Below are 24,003 nucleotides of genomic sequence, written 5' to 3' on the forward strand. Positions count from 1 at the left end.
TCCCCCAAGGCTCCGTCTTAGGACCCCTACTTGTCTCAATCTATACTCTTGGCCTGGGACAACTCAAATTCATCTCTGGCCCAGACATCACCTCTGTTCTCCAGAATCCCAGAGTGTCTATCAGCCATATCCTCCTCTCACTTCCTCAACCTCAATGTTGACAAATCTGAACTCATTATCTTTCCTCCATCTCACCTAAGTCCCCCATCAGATCTATCACCATAAATAACATCACAATTTCCCCTCCAATGTCTCAGAGTAACCCTTGACTCTGCCCTGTCCTTCAAACCTCACATTCATGCTCTTCCCACTTCCTGTCGCCTCCAGCTCAAAAATATTTAGAAAATTCCTCCTTTCTCCAACCCTCAATCATCTCCCACCTGGACTACTGCAACATCCTCCTCTGTGGCCTCTCTAACACTCTGGCACCTCTCCAGTCCATCCGTAACTTTGCTGCCCAACTCATTAATCTCTCTCCTCGCTATTCCTCCGCTTCTCCCCTCAGCAATTATTTGTTCCTCACCCAATCGCCTCCAAGACTTCTCCCAAATGTCCTCCATCCTCCGGAATTCTGTGCCCCAACACGTCCGATTATCCACCACATTTGGATCCTTCAGACGGAATCTGAAAACCCATCTCTTCAATGAAGCTACAACCTGAAATGACCACACGGCCACCTCACCACCACCGGAGCAACCACAATCCCTACGGTCTCCTTCCCCACCATCCTGTAGAATGTAAGCCCGCAGGGGGAGGAACATCTTCCCTCTATACCAGTCTGTCATTGTTAGTATGCTTACTGCAAGTGAGGTCTGTATGTTGTATGTGACCCTCCTCATGTACAGACCATGGAATCAATGGTGAATACGATGATTGATGGATGAATGACTGAATGATGGATGGATGACTGATGACGACGTAGCTATGACCTGTAATGACGGACTCTTATGGATGTGACCACCCGTGTCTTTTCAGTTATTACAGCCACTAACTAAAAACAATTCCATAAATCGTTTATTTGCCACTTTATGTATAAATGCATTAAAAACAGCAAAATGGAGCAAAGGTAAAAAAATATAAATACATGAATTTCATTACTTAAGAAATACTCTCTTCCAGGGATTTGTTATGGGTTAATGGGGATGGGGCTTTGTTCCTGCTTCGCAAGAGGGGAATGCATGACGGTCGGGCGGATGGACTGCAGGACTTTCTGGGAATCTACTTGTCCAGATGCCATCTGATTAAGAAGCTCGTCCACCTGAAAGACGCAAGAGCTGGTGATAAAATCTGTATGTAGTGAGCTCCCTATAGTAGTGACCTCAAATCTGTATGCAGAGAGCTCCCCTTAGTAGTGGCTTTATAAATCTGTATGCAGTGAGCTCCCCCTAGTGGTGGCTGTATAAATCTATGTAGTGAGCTCCCTCTAGTGGTGGCTGTATAAATCTGTATGTAGTGAGCTCCCTCTAGTGCTGGCTGTATAAATCTATGTAGTGAGCTCCCCCTAGCCGTGGCTGTATAAATTTGCATAAAGTGAGCTCCCTCTAGTGGGGGCTGTATAAATCTGTATGCAGTGAGCTCCCCTAGTGGTGGCTGTATAAATCTATGCAGAGAGCTCCCCCTAGTGGTGGCTGTATAAATCTGTATGCAGTGAGCTCCCCCTAGTGGTGGCTGTATAAGTCTGTATGCAGTGAGCTCCCCCTAGTGGTGGCTGTATAAGTCTGTATGCAGAGAGCTCCCTCTAGTGGTGGCTGTATAAGTCTGTATGCAGTGAGCTCCCCCTAGTGGTGGCTGTATAAATTTGTATGCAGTGAGCTCCCCTAGTGGTGGCTGTATAAGTCTGTATGCAGTGAGCTCCCCCTAGTGGTGGCTGTATAAGTCTGTATGCAGTGAGCTCCCCTAGTGGTGGCTGTATAAATCTGTATGCAGTGAGCTCCCCCTAGTGGTGGCTGTATAAATCTGTATGCAGTGAGCTCCCCCTAGTGGTGGCTGTATAAGTCTGTATGCAGTGAGCTCCCCCTAGTGGTGGCTGTATAAATCTGTATGTAGTGAGCTCCCCCTAGCGGTGGCTGTATAAATCTGTATGTAGTGAGCTCCCCCTAGTGGTGGCTGTATAAGTCTGTATGTAGTGAGCTCCCTCTAGTGGTGGCTGTATAAGTCTGTATGCAGAGAGTTCCCCCTAGTGGTGGCTGTATAAATCTATATGCAGAGAGCTCCCCTAGTGGTGGCTGTATAAATCTGTATGCAGAGAGCTCCCCCTAGTGGTGGCTGTATAAGTCTGTATGCAGAGAGCTCTGTCATGATCCCAATGGCAGGGGATCACAAAAGGACAAGCACAAAAAAACAAAACAAGCTCTAGGGTGATGGAAACTGAGCTGACCGCGATCCTGAACCTCAACACACAACTAGCTGTAGCCGGGGAACGTGCCTACGATGATTCCTAGACGTCTCGCGCCAGCCGAAGAACTAACTTTCCCTATTAGAAGAAACACAGACCTCTCTTGCCTCCAGAGAAACACCCCACAGAAATAGCAGCCCCCCACATGTAATGACGGTGAAATGAGAGGAAAGCACATACGTAGTTATGAAAACAGATTCAGCAAAATGAGGCCCGCTAAAACTAGATAGCAGAGGATACAAAAGTGAACTGCGCGGTCAGCGAAAAACCCTACAAAAAAACCATCCTGAAATTACTTGAACTCATGTTCCAACTCATGGAACATGAGGAGTAATATCAGCCCACTAGAGCAACCAGCAAAAAGGAATCACATATCTGCAAGCTGGACTAAGACAAAAATTAAGCAAAACGTGGAACAGGAAAATCAAAAACTTAGCTTGTCCTGAAGAATACAGAAGCGGGAAGCAGAGGTATCAAGACACACTGATTACATTGATAGCCGGCGAGGAAATGACAAGAAAGCCAGGTTAAATAGGAAACTCCCATATCCTGATAGAACAGGTGGACACCAGAGACCGACGAGAACACAAGTCACCCAGTACCATCTGCAACCACCAGAGGGAGCCCAAAAACAGAATCCACAACAGTACCCCCCCCTTGAGGAGGGGTCACCGAACCCTCACGAGAACCACCAGGGCGACCAGGATGAGCCCTATGAAATGCACGGACCAAATCAGCAGCATGAACATCAGAGGCAACCATCCAAGAATTATCCTCCTGACCATAACCCTTCCACTTGACCAAATATTGGAGTCTCCGTCTGGAAACACGAGAATCCAAGATCTTCTCCACAACATACTCCAATTCTCCCTCCACCAGCACCGGAGCAGGAGGCTCAAGCGAAGGAACAACAGGTACCTCATACCTCCGCAACAACGACCGATGGAACACATTATGAATAGCAAACGATGCCGGAAGATCCAAACGAAACGACACAGGGTTAAGAATTTCCAAGATCCTATAGGGACCGATGAACCGAGGCTTGAACTTAGGAGAATAGACCTTCATAGGAACAAAACGAGAAGACAACCACACCAAGTCCCCAACACGAAGTCGAGGACCCACGCGATTAGCAAACTGCTGAGCCCTCTCCTGGGACAACTTCAAATTGTCCACCACATGACTCCAAATCTGATGCAACCTATCCACCACCATGTCCACTCCAGGACAATCAGAAGGCTCCACCTGACCAGAGGAAAAACGAGGATGAAACCCCGAATTACAAAAGAAAGGAGAAACCAAGGTAGCAGAACTAGCCCGATTATTAAAGGGCGGCAAAAAGGTAACCCAGTCATCTTGATCAGCAGAAACAAAACACCTTAAATAAGTTTCCAAGGTCTGATTAGTTTGTTCCGTCTGGCCATTCGTCTGAGGATGGAATGCAGACGAAAAGGACAAATCAATGCCCATCTTAGCACAGAACGTCCGCCAAAATCTAGACACAAACTGGGATCCCCTGTCAGAAACGATGTTCTCCGGAATCCCATGCAAACGAACCACGTTCTGAAAAAACAGAGGGACCAACTCAGAGGAGGAAGGTAACTTAGGCAAGGGTACCAGATGAACCATCTTAGAAAAGCGGTCACACACAACCCAGATGACGGACATTTTTTGAGAGACAGGGAGATCCGAAATAAAGTCCATGGAAATGTGCGTCCAAGGCCTCTTCGGGATAGGCAAAGGTGACAACAATCCACTGGCCCAAGAACAGCAAGGCTTAGCCCGAGCGCAAACTTCACAAGACTGCACAAAAGAACGCACATCCCTCGACAAGGAAGGCCACCAAAAAGACCTGGCCACCAAGTCTCTAGTACCAAATATTCCAGGATGACCTGCCAATGCAGAAGAATGGACCTCGGAGATGACTCTACTGGTCCAATTATCCGGAACAAACAGTCTTTCAGGCGGACAACGATCAGGTTTATCCGCCTGAAACTCCTGCAAAACACGTCGCAAGTCTGGGGAGACAGCCGACAAAATCACCCCATCCCTAAGGATAGCAGTGGGCTCAGAATTTCCAGGGGAGTCAGGCACAAAACTCCTAGAAAGAGCATCCGCCTTCACATTCTTTGAACCTGGCAGGTATGAAACCACAAAATCGAAACGGGAGAAAAACAGTGACCAACGAGCCTGTCTAGGATTCAGACGCTTGGCAGACTCAAGGTAAATCAGATTTTTGTGATCAGTCAAGACCACCACACGATGTCTAGCACCCTCAAGCCAATGACGCCACTCCTCAAATGCCCACTTCATGGCCAAAAGCTCCCGATTACCAACATCATAATTCCGCTCAGTGGGCGAAAACTTTCTAGAAAAGAACGCACATGGCTTCATCACTGAGCAATCGGAGCTTCTCTGTGACAAAACCGCCCCCGCTCCAATCTCGGAAGCATCAACCTCAACCTGAAAAGGAAGCGAAACATCAGGCTGACGCAACACAGGAGCAGAAGAAAACCGGCGCTTAAGTTCCTGAAAGGCCTCCACAGCCGCAGGAGACCAATCAGCAACATCAGCACCCTTCTTAAGGTACCTTCACACATAACGATATAGTTAACGATATCGTTGCTATTTGTGACGTAGCAACGATATCGTTAATGAAATCGTTATGTGTGACAGCGACCAACGATCAGGCCCCTGCTGGGAGATCGTTGGTCGCTGAATAAAGTCCAGAACTTTATTTCGTCGCTGGACTCCCTGCTGACATCGCTGGATCGGCGTGTGTGACACCGATCCAGCGATGTCTTCACTGGTAACCAGGGTAAACATCGGGTAACTAAGCGCAGGGCCGCGCTTAGTAACCCGATGTTTACCCTGGTTACCATGCTAAAAGTAAAAAAAAACAAACAGTACATACTTACCTACCGCTGTCTGTGCTCCAGCGCTGCGCTCTGCACTCCTCCTGTACTGGCTGTGAGCCGGAAAGCAGAGCGGTGACGTCACCGCTCTGCTTTCCGGCTCCCAGACAGTACAGGAGGAGAGCAGAGAAGCAGAGCACAGCGCTGGAGGACAGACAGCTGTAGGTAAGTATGTACTGTTTGTTTTTTTTTTTACTTTTAGCATGGTAACCAGGGTAAACATCGGGTTACTAAGCGCGGCCCTGCGCTTAGTTACCCGATGTTTACCCTGGTTACCGGCATCGTTGGTCGCTGGAGAGCGGTCTGTGTGACAGCTCTCCAGCGACCAAACAGCGACACTGCAGCGATCCGAATCGTTGTCGGTATCGCTGCAGCGTCGCTTAATGTGAAGGGGCCTTTAGTCAAATCCGTCAAAGGCTTAACAACACTAGAAAAATTAGTTATGAAACGACGATAAAAATTAGCAAAGCCCAAGAACTTCTGTAGACTCTTAAGAGATGTAGGCTGCGTCCAGTCACAAATAGCCTGAACCTTGACGGGATCCATCTCAATAGTAGAAGGGGAAAAAATATACCCCAAAAAAGAAATCTTCTGGACTCCAAAGAGACACTTTGAACCTTTTACAAACAAAGAATTGGCCCGCAGGACCTGAAACACCTTCCTGACCTGCTGAACATGGGACTCCCAGTCATCAGAAAAAACCAAAATATCATCCAAATACACAATCATAAATTTATCCAGATATTCACGGAAAATATCGTGCATAAAGGACTGGAAAACAGAAGGAGCATTAGAAAGTCCAAAAGGCATCACCAAATACTCAAAATGGCCCTCAGGCGTATTAAATGCGGTTTTCCACTCATCACCCTGCTTTATCCGCACAAGATTATACGCACCCCCGAAGATCAATCTTAGTGAACCATTTAGCCCCCTTAATGCGAGCGAACAAATCAGTCAACAATGGCAAAGGATACTGATATTTAACTGTAATCTTATTCAAAAGACGGTAATCTATACAAGGCCTCAAGGAACCATCTTTTTTGGCCACAAAAAAAAAACCTGCTCCCAAAGGGGACGAAGATGGACGGATATGTCCCTTTCCCAAGGACTCCTTAACATAATCCCGCATAGCAGCATGCTCTGGCACTGACAGATTGAACAAACGACCTTTAGGAAATTTACTGCCAGGAATCAAATCTATAGCACAATCGCAATCCCTGTGAGGAGGAAGCGAATTGAGCTTAGGCTCCTCAAAAACATCCCGATAATCAGACAAAAATACAGGAACCTCAGAAGGAGTAGATGAAGCGATAGAAATCGGAGGTGCATCATCATGAACCCCCTGACATCCCCAGCTTAACACAGACATCGTTTTCCAGTCCAAGACTGGGTTATGAGTTTGTAACCATGGCAGACCAAGCACTAAGACATCATGTAAATTATACAGTACCAGGAAGCGAATCACCTCCTGATGAACGGGAGTCATACGCATGGTCACGTGTGTCCAGTACTGAGGTTTATTCATAGCCAAAGGTGTAGAGTCAATTCCTTTCAAAGGAATAGGGACTTCCAGAGGCTCCAGACTAAACCCACAGCGGTTGGCAAATGACCAATCCATAAGACTCAGGGCAGCGCCTGAATCTACATAGGCATCGACGGAAATGGATGATAATGAGCAAATCAGAGTCACAGACAGAATTAACTTAGACTGTAAAGTACTAATGGCAACAGACTTATCAACCTTTTTTGTGCGTTTAGAGCATGCTGATATAACATGAGCTGAATCACCACAATAAAAACACAACCCATTTTTCCGCCTATAGTTTTGCCGTTCACTTCTGGACTGAATTCTATCACATTGCATTGTCTCAGGTGCCTGTTCAGAAGACACTGCCAAATGGTGCACAGGTTTGCGCTCCCGTAAACGCCGATCAATCTGAATAGCCATAGTCATAGACTCATTCAGACCTGTAGGCGCAGGGAACCCCACCATAACATCTTTAATGGCCTCAGAAAGGCCATCTCTGAATCTTGCAGCCAGGGCGCACTCATTCCACTGAGTAAGCACCGACCATTTCCGAAATTTCTGACAATATATTTCTGCTTCATCTTGCCCCTGAGAGAGAGCCAATAAAGCTTTTTCAGCCTGAATCTCTAGGTTAGGTTCCTCATAGAGCAAACCCAATGCCAGAAAAAACGCATCCACATTGAGCAACGCAGGATCCCCTGGTGCCAATACAAATGCCCAATTCTGAGGGTCACCCCGCAGGAAAGATATAACAATCTTGACTTGCTGAGCAGGGTCTCCAGAAGAGCGAGATTTCAAAGAAAGGAACAACTTGCAATTGTTCCTAAAATTCAGAAAACTAGATCTATCTCCAGAAAAAAACTCTGGGATAGGAATTCTAGGTTCAGACATAGGAGCATGTACAACAAAATCCTGTATATTTTGAACCTTAGCAGCAAGATTATTCAGGCTGGAAGCCAAACTCTGGACGTCCATGATAAACAGCTGAGGTCAGAGCCATTCAGGGATTAAGAGGAGGTAAGACGCAGCCAGGCTGCAATTAAGGCTAGGCAGCAAACTCTGAGGGGAAAAAAAAAAAAAAAAAAACTTCCTCAGACTACTTTTCCTCCTACTTCAGCCAATACGATTACCACTTTTTGGCCGGCTATACTGTCATGATCCCAATGGCAGGGGATCACAAAAGGACAAGCACAAAAAACAAAACAAGCTCTAGGGTGATGGAAACTGAGCTGACCGCGATCCTGAACCTCAACACACAACTAGCTGTAGCCGGGGAACGTGCCTACGATGATTCCTAGACGTCTCGCGCCAGCCGAAGGATTAACTTCCCCTATTAGAAGAAACACAGACCTCTCTTGCCTCCAGAGAAACACCCCACAGAAATAGCAGCCCCCCAAATGTAATGACGGTGAAATGAGAGGAAAGCACATACGTAGTTATGAAAACAGATTCAGCAAAATGAGGCCCGCTAAAACTAGATAGCAGAGGATACAAAAGTGAACTGCGCGGTCAGCGAAAAACCCTACAACAAGACACACTGATTACATTGATAGCCGGCGAGGAAATGACAAGAAAGCCAGGTTAAATAGGAAACTCCCATATCCTGATAGAACAGGTGGACACCAGAGACCGCAGAGAACACAAGTCACCCAGTACCATCTGTAACCACCAGAGGGAGCCCAAAAACAGAATCCACAACAGAGCTCCCCCTAGTGGTGGCTGTATAAATCTGTATGCAGAGAGCTCTCCCTAGTGGTGGCTGTATAAATCTGTATGCAGAGAGCTCCCCCTAGTGGTGGCTGTATAAGTCTGTATGCAGAGAGCTCCCCCTAGTGGTGGCTGTATAAATCTGTATGCAGAGAGCTCCCCCTAGTGGTGGCTATATAAATCTGTATGCAGAGAGCTCCCCTAGTGGTGGCTGTATAAGTCTGTATGCAGAGAGCTCCCCCTAGTGGTGGCTGTATAAGTCTGTATGCAGAGAGCTCCCCCTAGTGGTGGCTGTATAAATCTGTATGCAGAGAGCTCCCCTAGTGGTGGCTGTATAAATATGTATGCAGAGAGCTCCCCCTAGTGGTGGCTGTATAAATCTGTATGCAGAGAGCTCCCCCTAGTGGTGGCTGTATAAATCTGTATGCAGAGAGCTCCCCCTAGTGGTGGCTGTATAAGTCTGTATGCAGAGAGCTCCCCCTAGTGGTGGCTGTATAAGTCTGTATGCAGAGAGCTCTCCCTAGTGGTGGCTGTATAAATCTGTATGCAGAGAGCTCCCCCTAGTGGTGGCTGTATAAGTCTGTATGTAGAGAGCTCCCCCTAGTGGTGGCTGTATAAATCTGTATGCAGAGAGCTCCCCCTAGTGGTGGCTGTATAAATCTGTATGCAGAGAGCTCCCCTAGTGGTGGCTGTATAAATCTGTATGCAGAGAGCTCCCCTAGTGGTGGCTGTATAAGTCTGTATGCAGAGAGTTCCCCCTAGTGGTGGCTGTATAAGTCTGTATGCAGAGAGCTCCCCCTAGTGGTGGCTGTATAAATCTGTATGCAGAGAGCTCCCCCTAGTGGTGGCTGTATAAGTCTGTATGTAGAGAGCTCTCCCTAGTGGTGGCTGTATAAATCTCTATGCAGAGAGCTCCCCCTAGTGGTGGCTGTATAAATCTGTATGCAGAGAGCTCCCCTAGTGGTGGCTGTATAAATCTGTATGCAGAGAGCTCCCCCTAGTGGTGGCTGTATAAATCTGTATGCAGAGAGCTCCCCTAGTGGTGGCTGTATAAATCTGTATGCAGAGAGCTCCCCTAGTGGTGGCTGTATAAGTCTGTATGTAGAGAGCTCCCCCTAGTGGTGGCTGTATAAATCTGTATGCAGAGAGCTCCCCCTAGTGGTGGCTGTATAAATCTGTATGCAGAGAGCTCCCCTAGTGGTGGCTGTATAAATCTGTATGCAGAGAGCTCCCCTAGTGGTGGCTGTATAAGTCTGTATGCAGAGAGCTCCCCCTAGTGGTGGCTGTATAAGTCTGTATGCAGAGAGCTCCCCCTAGTGGTGGCTGTATAAATCTGTATGCAGTGAGCTCCCCCTAGTGGTGGCTGTATAAATCTGTATGCAGAGAGCTCCCCCTAGTGGTGGCTGTATAAGTCTATACACAGTGAGCTCCCCCTAGTGGTTGCTGTATAAATCTGTATGCAGAGAGCTCCCCCTAGTGGTGGCTGTATAAGTCTGTATGCAGAGAGCTCCCCCTAGTGGTGGCTGTATAAATCTGTATGCAGAGAGCTCCCCCTAGTGGTGGCTGTATAAGTCTGTATGCAGAGAGCTCCCCCTAGTGGTGAGCGTAGTGAGGCAGAATGTGGAGCTTTGTATGAGAAAAACTTTCATCGCTTCAACGGACACGTATGAGGTTGATAGAGGAGCTGCGTCTTACCCTGCGGGCGTACTCTGGATCTTCTTGGGGCTGGAATCGTCCGGACTTGTTACGGGAGCGAGATGCTCTGCAGAGAGAATAGACAAGCGGTCCAGGTGATGCGTTTGGACACAGGGCGCGGGGGACAGAGCCGGCACTCACCTCACAGCTCCAGACTTCTGCAGGCTCAGGTCGGGGCAAGATTTATCTGAAAGTAGAGATGAATGTTATTTCCTGCCAATGACCCCGGTGTACAAATACGTGCCAGGTGACCGCCCCGAGGACACGGAGACGCCCCCATTAGTTCCCGAGAACCAGTTTTGTCAATTATAAGAACAACGGCTCCAGCACCGGAGTCAAGTGTTTTATTGTGGAGACGTCGGGGGTCCGCTTCATCAGATACAATTATCATTCTATTACATATAAGCAGCAGCGCTGGACCCCCAGAACAAGAGTCCCAACCTGAGGAGGGGAGAAGCCCATCCACCCATATTACCCCAGACATTATTACCCTGGGAGGTGGAAGATTTCTTTCCCCCTATAAGGCCTTTACTTCTACTTCATTAAGAATGAGACATCTGTCCCTCCTGCACCCACGGTGTCAGTCCTCACCGATTCCTGCTTCATTGCTGGGCACCACTCTGTAGATAGCGGAGCGGGATGGTAGGGAGGCTCGGGCGTGTATATGGAGCGTGGACCAGGATGGGGGGGCTAGGGCGTGTATACGAAGCGTGGACCGGGATGGGAGGGCTCGGGCGTGTATACGGAGCGTGGACCGGGATGGGGGGGCTCGGGCGTGTATATGGAGTGTGGACCGGGAAGGGGGGGCCCGGGCGTGTATATGGAGCGTGGACCAGGATGGGGGGGCTCAGGCGTGTATACAGAGCGTGGACCGGGAAGGGGGGGCCCGGGCGTGTATATGGAGCGTGGACCAGGATGGGGGTGCTCGGGCGTGTATACGGAGCGTGGACCAGGATGGGGGGGCTCGGGCGTGTATACAGAGCGTGGACCGGGAAGGGGGGGCCCGGGCGTGTATACGGAGCGAGGACCAGGATGGGGGGGCTAGGGCGTGTATACAGAGCACGGAGCGGGATGGGGGGGCTCGGGTGTGTATAGAGTGTGGACCAGGATGGGGGGGCTAGGGCGTGTATACAGAGCACGGAGCGGGATGGGGGGGCTCAGGCGTGTATACAGAGCGTGGACCTGGATGGGGGGGGCCCCAGGCGTGTATGCGGAGCGAGGATCGGGATAGGGGGGCTCGGGCATGTATACAGAGCGTGGACCAGGATGGGGGGGCTCGGGCGTGTATACGGAGCGTGGACCATGATGGGGGGGCTAGGGTGTGTATACAGAGCATGGAGCGGGATGGGGGGCTAGGGCGTGTATACAGAGCACGGAGCGGGATGGGGGGGCTCAGGCGTGTATACAGAGCGTGGACCTGGATGGGGGGGGGCCCCAGGCGTGTATGCGGAGCGAGGATCGGGATGGGGAGGCCCGGGTGTGTATAAGGAGCGAGGATCGGGATGGGGGGGCTCGTGCATGAATACAGAGCGTGGACCAGGATGGGGGGGGGCTAGGGCGTGTATACAGAGCACGGAGCGGGATGGGGGAGCCCGGGTGTATATACAGAGCGGGAAGGGGGGTTCGGGCGTGTATACGGAGCGAGGATCGGGATGGGGGGCTCGGGTGTATATCAGGAGCGAGGATTGGGATGGGGGGCCCGGGCGTGTATAAGGAGCGAGGATTGGGATGGGGGGCCCGGGCATGTATACAGAGCGAGGTTCGGGATGGGGAGGCCCGGGTGTATATACAGAGCGGGATGGGGGGGCTCGGGCGTGTATACAGGGCTTGGACCGGGAAGGGGGGGCCCAGGCGTGTATATGGAGCGTGGACCAGGATGGGGGGGCTAGGGCGTGTATACAGAGCACGGAGTGGGATGGGGGGGGCTCGGGTGTGTATACTGAGCGTGGACCGGGATGGGGGGGCCCGGGCATGTATACAGAGCGAGGATCAGGATGGGGAGGCCCGGGTGTGTATAAGGAGCGAGGATCAGGATGGGGGGGGGGGCTCGGGCGTGTATACAGAGCGTGGACCAGGATGGGGGGGCTCAGGCGTGTATACAGAGCGTAGACCGGGATGGGGGGGGCCGGGCGTGTATACGGAGCAAGGATCGGGATGGGGGGCTTGGGCGTGTATACAGAGCGTGGACCAGGATGGGGGGGGGCTTGGGCGTGTATACGGAGCGAGGATCGGGATGGGGGGCTCGGGTGTATATACAGAGTGGGAATGGGGGGCTCGGGCGTGTATACAGAGCGAAGATCGAGATGGGGGGCTCGGGTGTATATAAGGAGCGAGGATCGGGATGGGGGGCCCGTGTGTGTATAAGGAGCGAGGATCGGGATGGGGGGGCTCGGGCATGTATACAGAGCGTGGAACAGGATGGGGGGGCTCGGGCGTGTATACGGAGCGAAGATCGGGATGGGGGGCTCGGGCCTGTATACGGAGCGAGAACTGGATGGGGGGCTCGGGCCTGTATACAGAGCGAGGACCGGGATGGGGGCCCTGGTGTGTATATGGAGCGAGGATTGGGAAGGGGGGGCTCGGGCGTGTATATGGAGCGCGTACCAGGATGGGGAGGCCCGGGCGTGTATATGGAGCGCGTACCGGGATGGGGGGGGGGCTCGGGCATGTATACAGAGCACGGAGCGGGATGGGGGGGCTCAGGCGTGTATACAGAGCGTGGACCTGGATGGGGGGGGCCCCAGGCGTGTATGCGGAGCGAGGATCGGGATGGGGAGGCCCGGGTGTGTATAAGGAGCGAGGATCGGGATGGGGGGGCTCGGGCATGTATACAGAGCGTGGACCAGGATGGGGGGGCTCGGGCGTGTATACAGAGCACGGAGCGGGATGGGGGAGCAGGGGTGTATATACAGAGCGGGAAGGGGGGTTCGGGCGTGTATACGGAGCGAGGATCAGGATGGGGGGCCCGGGCGTGTATAAGAAGCGAGGATCGGGATGGGGGGGCTCGGGCATGTATACAGAGCGAGGATCGGGATGGGGAGGCCCGGGTGTATATGCAGAGCGGGATGGGGGGGCTCGGGCGTGTATACAGAGCTGGGCCGGGAAGGGGGGGCCCAGGCGTGTATATGGAGCATGGACCAGGATGGGGGGGCTAGGGCGTGTATACAGAGCACGGAGTGGGATGGGGGGGCCCGGGCATGTATATGGAGCGAGGATCAGGATGGGGAGGCCCGGGTGTGTATAAGGAGCGAGGATCGGGATGGGGGGGCTCGGGCGTGTATACAGAGCGTGGACCAGGATGGGGTTGCCCAGGTGTGTATACAGAGCGTGGACCAGGATGGGGGGGGCTCAGGCGTGTATACAGAGCATGGAGTGGGATGGGGGGGCTCAGGCGTGTATACAGAGCGTGGACCGGGATGGGGGGGGCCGGGCGTGTATAAGGAGTGAGGATCGGGATGGGGGGGCCCGGGTGTGTATAAGGAGTGAGGATCGGGATGGGGGGGCTTGGGCGTGTATACAGAGCGTGGACCAGGATGGGGGGGTTTGGGCGTGTATACGGAGCGAGGATCGGGATGGGGGGCTCGGGTGTATATACAGAGTGGGAAAGGGGGGCTCGGGCGTGTATACAGAGCGAGGATCGAGATGGGGGGCTCGGGTATATATAAGGAGCGAGAATCTGGATGGGGGGCGCGGGTGTGTATAAGGAGCGAGGATCGGGATGGGGGGGCTCGGGCATGTATACAGAGCGTGGAACAGGATGGGGGGGCTCGGGCGTGTATACGGAGCGAAGATCGGGATGGGGGCTCGGGCCTGTATACGGAGCGAGGACCGGGATGGGGAGGCCCGGGCGTGTATATGGAGCGAGAACTGGATGGGGGGCTCGGGCCTGTATACAGAGCGAGGACCGGGATGGGGGGCCCTGGTGTGTATATGGAGCGAGGATTGGGAAGGGGGGGCTCGGGCGTGTATATGGAGCGCGTACCGGGATGGGGGGGGCTCGGGCATGTATACGGAGCGTGGACCAGGATGGGGGGCTCGGGCGTGTATACAGAGCGTGGAACAGGATGGGGGGGCTCGGGCGTGTATACGGAGCGAAGATCGGGATGGGGGCTCGGGCCTGTATACGGAGCGAGGACCGGGATGGGGAGGCCCGGGCGTGTATATGGAGCGAGAACTGGATGGGGGGCTCGGGCCTGTATACAGAGCGAGGACCGGGATGGGGGGCCCTGGTGTGTATATGGAGCGAGGATTGGGAAGGGGGGGCTCGGGCGTGTATATGGAGCGCGTACCGGGATGGGGGGGGCTCGGGCATGTATACGGAGCGTGGACCAGGATGGGGGGCTCGGGCGTGTATACGGAGCGTGGACCAGGATGGGGGGCTCGGGCGTGTATACGGAGCGTGGACCAGGATGGGGAAGCTTGGGCGTGTATACAGAGAGCAGATGGGGGCCCTCGGGGGCCGGTACCTTGCAGCACTGACTTCTGCTTAAGACGATCATCTTTCTCCTGGTCTCTGTAACACACAATATTGTACAGTTTCACCTGTCTTTCACTAGGGGGACTTGTCAGGGAGTCACAAAAACACTGAACTTTAGGAAGGCAAAGTTTGAACAGCTTAGAGATGCCCTTAATCTGGTAGACTGGGACAATATCCTCAGAAATAAGAATACAGATAATAAATGGGAAATGTTTAAGAACATCCTAAATAGGCAGTGTAAGCGGTTTATACCTTGTGGGAATAAAAGGACTAGAAATAGGAAAAACCCAATGTGGCTAAACAAAGAAGTAAGACAGGCAATTAACAGTAAAAAGAAAGCATTTGCACTACTAAAGCAGGATGGCACCATTGAAGCTCTAAAAAACTATAGGGAGAAAAATACTTTATCTAAAAAACTAATTAAAGCTGCCAAAAAGGAAACAGAGAAGCACATTGCTAAGGAGAGTAAAACTAATCCCAAACTGTTCTTCAACTATATCAATAGTAAAAGAATAAAAACTGAAAATGTAGGCCCCTTAAAAAATAGTGAGGAAAGAATGGTTGTAGATGACGAGGAAAAAGCTAACATATTAAACACCTTCTTCTCCACGGTATTCACGGTGGAAAATGAAATGCTAGGTGAAATCCCAAGAAACAATGAAAACCCTATATTAAGGGTCACCAATCTAACCCAAGAAGAGGTGCGAAACCGGCTAAATAAGATTAAAATAGATAAATCTCCGGGTCCGGATGGCATACACCCACGAGTACTAAGAGAACTAAGTAATGTAATAGATAAACCATTATTTCTTATTTTTAGTGACTCTATAGCGACAGGGTCTGTTCCGCAGGACTGGCGCATAGCAAATGTGGTGCCAATATTCAAAAAGGGCTCTAAAAGTGAACCTGGAAATTATAGGCCAGTAAGTCTAACCTCTATTGTTGGTAAAATATTTGAAGGGTTTCTGAGGGATGTTATTCTGGATTATCTCCATGAGAATAACTGTTTAACTCCATATCAGCATGGGTTTATGAGAAATCGCTCCTGTCAAACCAATCTAATCAGTTTTTATGAAGAGGTAAGCTATAGGCTGGACCACGGTGAGTCATTGGACGTGGTATATCTCGATTTTTCCAAAGCGTTTGATACCGTGCCGCACAAGAGGTTGGTACACAAAATGAGAATGCTTGGTCTGGGGGAAAATGTGTGTAAATGGGTTAGTAACTGGCTTAGTGATAGAAAGCAGAGGGTGGTTATAAATGGTATAGTCTCTAACTGGGTCGCTGTGACCAGTGGGGTACCGCAGGGGTCAGTATTGGGACCTGTTCTCTTCAACATATTCATTAATGATCTGGTAGAAGGTTTACACAGTAAAATATCGATATTTGCAGATGATACAAAACTATGTAAAGCAGTTAATACAAGAGAAGATAGTATTCTGCTACAGATGGATCTGGATAGGTTGGAAACTTGGGCTGAAAGGTGGCAGATGAGGTTTAACAATGATAAATGTAAGGTTATACACATGGGAAGAAGGAATCAATATCACCATTACACACTGAACGGGAAACCACTGGGTAAATCTGACAGGGAGAAGGACTTGGGGATCCTAGTTAATGATAAACTTACCTGGAGCAGCCAGTGCCAGGCAGCAGCTGCCAAGGCAAACAGGATCATGGGGTGCATTAAAAGAGGTCTGGATACACATGATGAGAGCATTATACTGCCTCTGTACAAATCCCTAGTTAGACCGCACATGGAGTACTGTGTCCAGTTTTGGGCATCGGTGCTCAGGAAGGATATAATGGAACTAGAGAGAGTACAAAGGAGGGCAACAAAATTAATAAAGGGGATGGGAGAACTACAATACCCAGATAGATTAGCGAAATTAGGATTATTTAGTCTAGAAAAAAGACGACTGAGGGGCGATCTAATAACCATGTATAAGTATATAAGGGGACAATACAAATATCTCGCTGAGGATCTGTTTATACCAAGGAAGGTGACGGGCACAAGGGGGCATTCTTTGCGTCTGGAGGAGAGAAGGTTTTTCCACCAACATAGAAGAGGATTCTTTACTGTTAGGGCAGTGAGAATCTGGAATTGCTTGCCTGAGGAGGTGGTGATGGCGAACTCAGTCGAGGGGTTCAAGAGAGGCCTGGATGTCTTCCTGGAGCAGAACAATATTGTATCATACAATTATTAGGTTCTGTAGAAGGACGTAGATCTGGGTATTTATTATGATGGAATATAGGCTGAACTGGATGGACAAATGGCTTTTTTCGGCCTTACTAACTATGTTACAATCACAGAGGGGTCACACTTCGAGGAGTCGCGGCGGCTCTTGGAGGGGTTTCTGCCGCTTCCTATCCCTCCATTATCGCCCCAGTTGTAGATCTCTGCTCGCGGTCAGTGAATGGAAACTCTACAGACATGGATTACATTTTCCCTGCACTGATACAGCCCGGCCCGGCCTGGACACCGCTGTAGTAACGAACCCTCAGCTCTGCACACGAGCACTTCGTACAATCCGGCACATTGTCCTGCGGACGCCGGGTCACCGGTGGGTTCGGTGCGGCCGCTCACCTGGACATGCATTCTTCACAGATCAGGTTGTCGGTGAGCCCCGGGGGGGTGGGCGTAGAGGACGGGGCGAGGTGCAGGGGGACGTAGGAGCCGCGGAGGGTCACACAGGCGCGACCACAGCGTAGAGACAGCTGATACCAGAGAGCAATTGTCAGCTCCTGTCCATGGATCACACACCAGCCCCGGCCCCCTGCAAGACAAGACGGGAACCCCATTATTCACTCACTAATTCTTATATTGTAGTTTCTGGAAAAACTGGAAGAGAATGGATAGAAATATGGCGGCTGGCGACATCACAGCACAGGAGACGGCCGGATGATGATACACTGGTCATGTGACACTGGGTATAATAATACATATCAGTCATGTGACACTGGATATAATAGGACACTGATGTGGTCAGTGGGATCCACCGTGCCCAGCACAGTAGAGATCTAGTAGGTTACTCTTGGTGAGATCCTCTGTGTTATCTGTAGCCAGAGCTCGTTATACAAGGTGGTGACCGGCTGATGTATATGGCTCCAGGATGATCTGGTGGCACTTTGCCAACACTATCACCAGTTTACATAGACTGTAGGTGGTGAGACAATAGAACAGCATTGGCATGCTTCGTATAGTGGGCAGCGATTTTTTGGCTTGCCGTATGTATGTTCCCTCCTCCAGACTATCTCTGTGTGCGGCAGCCTGTGAGGCTCATGGGGCTGCTCAACTAGATCTCTTACTATATATATTTTGTGTGCTTGTACATTACGTGGCATTTATGATGTTTGTATCCATTTGTATTACCATGTACGGATATTGGACCTAAAAATGGTTACAATTATGGTCAAGGTCTATGGTATAGTATATGCGGCCCATCAGTGTATTCTTGTGCAATATATTGTTTGTGTTGAATTGTAGTGTGGACCCGGCCACCTCTACTCATGTGCTGGAGGCCTTTTACATGTTTGTAATGTGCTCTGTGTGTTGTTCTCAATAAATAAATGGTCATGTGGTATATTATTATTATTATTATTATTATTATTATTATTATTATTATTATTATTGTGTTGGTGATCCCATTCTTTATTGCATAGCTTTCCTCTTATTGCTGTATCTCATGTTAGTATGCAATAGGTGATCCCGAACTTTTATATTGGATGGTGCCCACTCTAACGTATTTTGTTTGGTTCGGGCATGTATACAGAGCATAGACTGGGATGGGGGGGTCTCGGGCGTGTATACAGAGCATAGACTGGGATGGGGGGTCTCGGGCATGTATACAGAGCACAGACTGGGATGGGGGGGTCTCGGGCGTGTATACAGAGCATAGACTGGGATGGGGGGTCTCGGGCATGTATACAGAGCGCGGACTGGGATGGGGGGGGATCGGGAGTGTATACAGAGCGCAGACTGGGATGGGGGAGCTCAGGTGTGTATACAGAGCACAGACTGGGATGGGGGGGTCTCGGGCGTGTATACAGAGCATAGACTGGGATGGGGGGTCTCGGGCATGTATACAGAGCGCGGACTGGGATGGGGGGGGATCGGGAGTGTATACAGAGCGCAGACTGGGATGGGGGAGCTCAGGTGTGTATACAGAGCATAGACTGGGATGGGGGGGTCTCGGGCGTGTATACAGAGCATAGACTGGGATGGGGGTCTCGGGCATGTATACAGACCACAGACTGGGATGGGGGGGGATCGGGCATGTATACAGAGCGCGAACTGGGATGGGGGGGGTCTCGGGCGTGTATACAGAGCGCGGACTGGGATGGGGGGGTCTCGGGCGTGTATACAGAGCGCAGACTGAGATGGGGGGGGTCTCGGGCGTGTATACAGAGCGCAGACTGGGAAGGGGTGAGCTCGGGCATGTATACAGAGCGCGGACTGGGATGGGGGGGTCTCGGGCATGTATACAGAGCGCGGACTGGGATGGGGGAGCTCGGGCGTGTATACAGAGCGCGGACTGGGATGGGGGGGTCTCGGGCATGTATACAGAGCACAGACTGGGATGGGGGGTCTCGGGCATGTATACAGAGCACAGACTGGGATGGGGGAGCTCGGGCATGTATACAGAGCGCAGACTGGGATGGGGGGGTCTCGGGCGTGTATACAGAGCGCAGGCTGGGATGGGGGAGCTCGGGCATGTATACAGAGCGCAGACTGGGATGGGGGGGGGATCGGGCATGTATACAGAGCACAGACTGGGATGGGGGAGCTCGGGCATGTATACAGAGCGCAGACTGGGATGGGGGGGGTCTCAGGCATGTATACAGAGCACAGACTGGGATGGGGGGGTCTCGGGCGTGTATACAGAGCATAGACTGGGATGGGGGGTCTCGGGCATGTATACAGAGCGCGGACTGGGATGGGGGGGGATCGGGAGTGTATACAGAGCGCAGACTGGGATGGGGGAGCTCAGGTGTGTATACAGAGCATAGACTGGGATGGGGGGGTCTCGGGCGTGTATACAGAGCATAGACTGGGATGGGGGGGGATCGGGCATGTATACAGAGCATAGACTGGGATGGGGGGGGTCTCGGGCGTGTATACAGAGCATAGACTGGGATGGGGGGTCTCGGGCATGTATACAGACCACAGACTGGGATGGGGGGGGATCGGGCATGTATAGAGAGCGCGAACTGGGATGGGGGGGGTCTCGGGCGTGTATACAGAGCGCGGACTGGGATGGGGGGGTCTCGGGCGTGTATACAGAGCGCAGACTGAGATGGGGGGGTCTCGGGCGTGTATACAGAGCGCAGACTGGGAAGGGGTGAGCTCGGGCATGTATACAGAGCGCGGACTGGGATGGGGGGGTCTCGGGCATGTATACAGAGCGCGGACTGGGATGGGGGAGCTCGGGCGTGTATACAGAGCGCGGACTGGGATGGGGGGGTCTCGGGCATGTATACAGAGCACAGACTGGGATGGGGGGTCTCGGGCATGTATACAGAGCACAGACTGGGATGGGGGAGCTCGGGCATGTATACAGAGCGCAGACTGGGATGGGGGGGTCTCGGGCGTGTATACAGAGCGCAGGCTGGGATGGGGGAGCTCGGGCATGTATACAGAGCGCAGACTGGGATGGGGGGGGGATCGGGCATGTATACAGAGCACAGACTGGGATGGGGGAGCTCGGGCATGTATACAGAGCGCAGACTGGGATGGGGGGGGTCTCAGGCATGTATACAGAGCACAGACTGGGATGGGGGGTCTCGGGCATGTATACAGAGCACAGACTGGGATGGGGGAGCTCGGGCATGTATACAGAGCGCAGACTGGGATGGGGGGGGGGGATCGGGCATGTATACAGAGCACAGACTGGGATGGGGGAGCTCGGGCATGTATACAGAGCGCAGACTGGGATGGGGGGGTCTCGGGCGTGTATACAGAGCACAGACTGGGATGGGGGAGCTCGGGCGTGTATACAGAGCGCAGACTGGGATGGGGGGGGGTCTCGGGCGTGTATACAGAGCGCGGACTGGGATGGGGGGGTCTCGGGCGTGTATACAGAGCGCAGACTGGGATGGGGGGGGGACGGGCATGTATACAGAGCGCGGACTGGGATGGGGGGTCTCGGGCGTGTATACAGAGCGCAGACTGGGATGGGGGGGATCGGGCATGTATACAGAGCGCAGACTGGGATGGGGGAGCTCGGGCGTGTATACAGAGCGCAGACTGGGATGGGGGGTCTCAGGCATGTATACAGAGCGCGGACTGGGATGGGGGGGTCTCGGGCATGTATACAGAGCGCAGACTGGGATGGGGGAGCTCGGGCATGTATACAGAGCGCGGACTGGGATGGGGGGGGTCTCGGGCGTGTATACAGAGCGCAGACTGGGATGGGGGGGATCGGGCATGTATACAGAGCGCAGACTGGGATGGGGGGTCTCAGGCATGTATACAGAGCACAGACTGGGATGGGGGAGATTGGGCGTGTATACAGAGCGCGGACTGGGATGGGGGGTCTCAGGCATGTATACAGAGCACAGACTGGGATGGGGGAGATTGGGCATGTATACAGAGCGCGGACTGGGATGGGGGGTCTCGGGCATGTATACAGAGCGCAGACTGGGATGGGGGAGATCGGGCGTGTATACAGAGCGCAGACTGGGATGGGGGAGCTCGGGCGTGTATACAGAGCGCAGACTGGGATGGGGGGTCTCAGGCATGTATACAGAGCGCAGACTGGGATGGGGGGTCTCGGGCATGTATACAGAGCGCAGACTGGGATGGGGGAGATCGGGCGTGTATACAGAGCGCAGACTGGGATGGGGGAGCTCGGGCGTGTATACAGAGCGCAGACTGGGATGGGGGAGCTCGGGCGTGTATACAGAGCGCAGACTGGGATGGGGGAGCTCGGGCATGTATACAGAGCGCAGACTGGGATGGGGGAGATCGGGCGTGTATACAGAGCGCAGACTGGGATGGGGGAGCTCGGGCGTGTATACAGAGCGCAGACTGGGATGGGGGGTCTCAGGCGTGTATACAGAGCACAGACTGGGATGGGGGGTCTCGGGCATGTATACAGAGCGCAGACTGGGATGGGGGAGATCGGGCGTGTATACAGAGCGCAGACTGGGATGGGGGAGATCGGGCATGTATACAGAGCACAGACTGGGATAGGGAAGCTCGGGCATGTATACAGAGCGCAGACTGGGATGGGGGGTCTCAGGCGTGTATACAGAGCGCGGACTGGGATGGGGGGTCTCGGGCATGTATACAGAGCGCAGACTGGGATGGGGGAGATCGGGCATGTATACAGAGCACAGACTGGGATGGGGGGTCTCGGGCGTGTATACAGAGCGCAGACTGGGATGGGGGGTCTCGGGCATGTATACAGAGCGCAGACTGGGATGGGGGAGATCGGGCATGTATACAGAGCACAGACTGGGATGGGGGGTCTCGGGCGTGTATACAGAGCACAGACTGGGATAGGGAAGCTCGGGCATGTATACAGAGCGCAGACTGGGATGGGGGGTCTCGGGCATGTATACAGAGCACAGACTGGGATGGGGGGTCTCGGGCATGTATACAGAGCGCAGACTGGGATGGGGGAGATCGGGCGTGTATACAGAGCGCAGACTGGGATGGGGGAGATCGGGCATGTATACAGAGCACAGACTGGGATGGGGGAGCTCAGGCGTGTATACAGAGCACAGACTGGGATGGGGGAGCTCGGGCGTGTATACAGAGCGCAGACTGGGATGGGGGGTCTCAGGCGTGTATACAGAGCGCGGACTGGGATGGGGGAGCTCGGGCGTGTATACAGAGCGCAGACTGGGATGGGGGGTCTCAGGCGTGTATACAGAGCGCAGACTGGGATGGGGGGGTCTCAGGCGTGTATACAGAGCGCAGACTGGGATGGGGGAGATCGGGCGTGTATACAGAGCACAGACTGGGATGGGGGGTCTCAGGCGTGTATACAGAGCGCAGACTGGGATGGGGGGTCTCAGGCGTGTATACAGAGCGCAGACTGGGATGGGGGGTCTCAGGCGTGTATACAGAGCGCAGACTGGGATGGGGGGTCTCAGGCGTGTATACAGAGCGCAGACTGGGATGGGGGGTCTCGGGCGTGTATACAGAGCGCAGACTGGGATGGGGGAGATCGGGCGTGTATACAGAGCGCAGACTGGGATGGGGGGTCTCAGGCGTGTATACAGAGCGCAGACTGGGATGGGGGGTCTCGGGCGTGTATACAGAGCAGATGGGGGCCCTCGGGGGCCGGTACCTGGCAGCACTGACTTCTGCTGAAGACGATCATCTTTCTCCTGGTTTCTGTAACACACAATCACAGAGGGGTCACACTTCGAGGAGCCGCGGCGGCTCTTGGAGGGGTTTCTGCCGCTTCCTATCCCTCCATTATCGCCCCAGTTGTAGATCTCTGCTCGCGGTCAGTGAATGGAAACTCTACAGACATGGATTACATTTTCCCTGCACTGATACATTGTAACAAACGGTCGGGAGGGGGCACGGGGTGCTCCGGCCCGGACACCGCTGTAGTAACGGACCCTCAGCTCTGCACACGAGCACTTCGTACAATCCGGCACATTGTCCTGCGGACGCCGGGTCACCGGTGGGTTCGGTGCGGCCGCTCACCTGGACATGCATTCTTCACAGATCAGGTTGTCGGTGAGCCCCGGGGGGGTGGGCGTAGAGGACGGGGCGAGGTGCAGGGGGACGTAGGAGCCGCGGAGGGTCACACAGGCGCGACCACAGCGTAGAGACAGCTGATACCAGAGAGCAATTGTCAGCTCCTGTCCATGGATCACACACCAGCCCCGGCCCCCTGCAAGACAAGACGGGAACCCCATTATTCACTCACTAATTCTTATATTGTAGTTTCTGGAAAAACTGGGAGACAATGGATAGAAATATGGCGGCTGGCGACATCACAGCACAGGAGACGGCCGGATGATGATACACTGGTCATGTGACACTGGGTATAATAATACATATCAGTCATGTGACACTGGATATAATAATATTTATAAGTCATGTGACACCAACACTATCAGAGGTCATGTGACACTAATGCTGCATCAGAGGTCATGTGACACGTCATGTGACACAGGCTTTACGTCTAATGGAGGTTACGTGAAGAGAGAGAAACCCTGCGCGCGCAGCACGTTTAGCGTCACTAACGACATCCCCCTGCGTTACCCCAGCAACGGCTCTGCCCCCACGTCATACTTCACGCTGATTGGCTGCCATTAG

The 24,003-nt window shown here is 52.7% G+C and overlaps 1 protein-coding gene across 1 annotated transcript; it reads right to left on the bottom strand.

Moving 5' to 3' along the window:
- Positions 1-1,012: 1,012 nt before the first annotated feature.
- LOC138645588 (uncharacterized) lies at positions 1,013-23,731 on the bottom strand. The gene is made up of 7 exons (XM_069735008.1): positions 23,386-23,731; positions 23,018-23,064; positions 17,305-17,494; positions 14,707-14,753; positions 10,382-10,427; positions 10,241-10,307; positions 1,013-1,258 (listed from the first exon to the last, which is right to left on the bottom strand). Exons 1-7 carry the CDS (start codon positions 23,598-23,600, stop codon positions 1,127-1,129), a joined length of 744 nt encoding a protein of 247 aa, XP_069591109.1. The 5' UTR covers positions 23,601-23,731; the 3' UTR covers positions 1,013-1,126.
- Between the last annotated feature and the right edge of the window lie 272 nt (positions 23,732-24,003).

The sequence above is a fragment of the Ranitomeya imitator genome, chromosome 7 (assembly GCF_032444005.1).
Source record: "Ranitomeya imitator isolate aRanImi1 chromosome 7, aRanImi1.pri, whole genome shotgun sequence".
Taxonomy (NCBI): domain Eukaryota; kingdom Metazoa; phylum Chordata; class Amphibia; order Anura; family Dendrobatidae; genus Ranitomeya; species Ranitomeya imitator.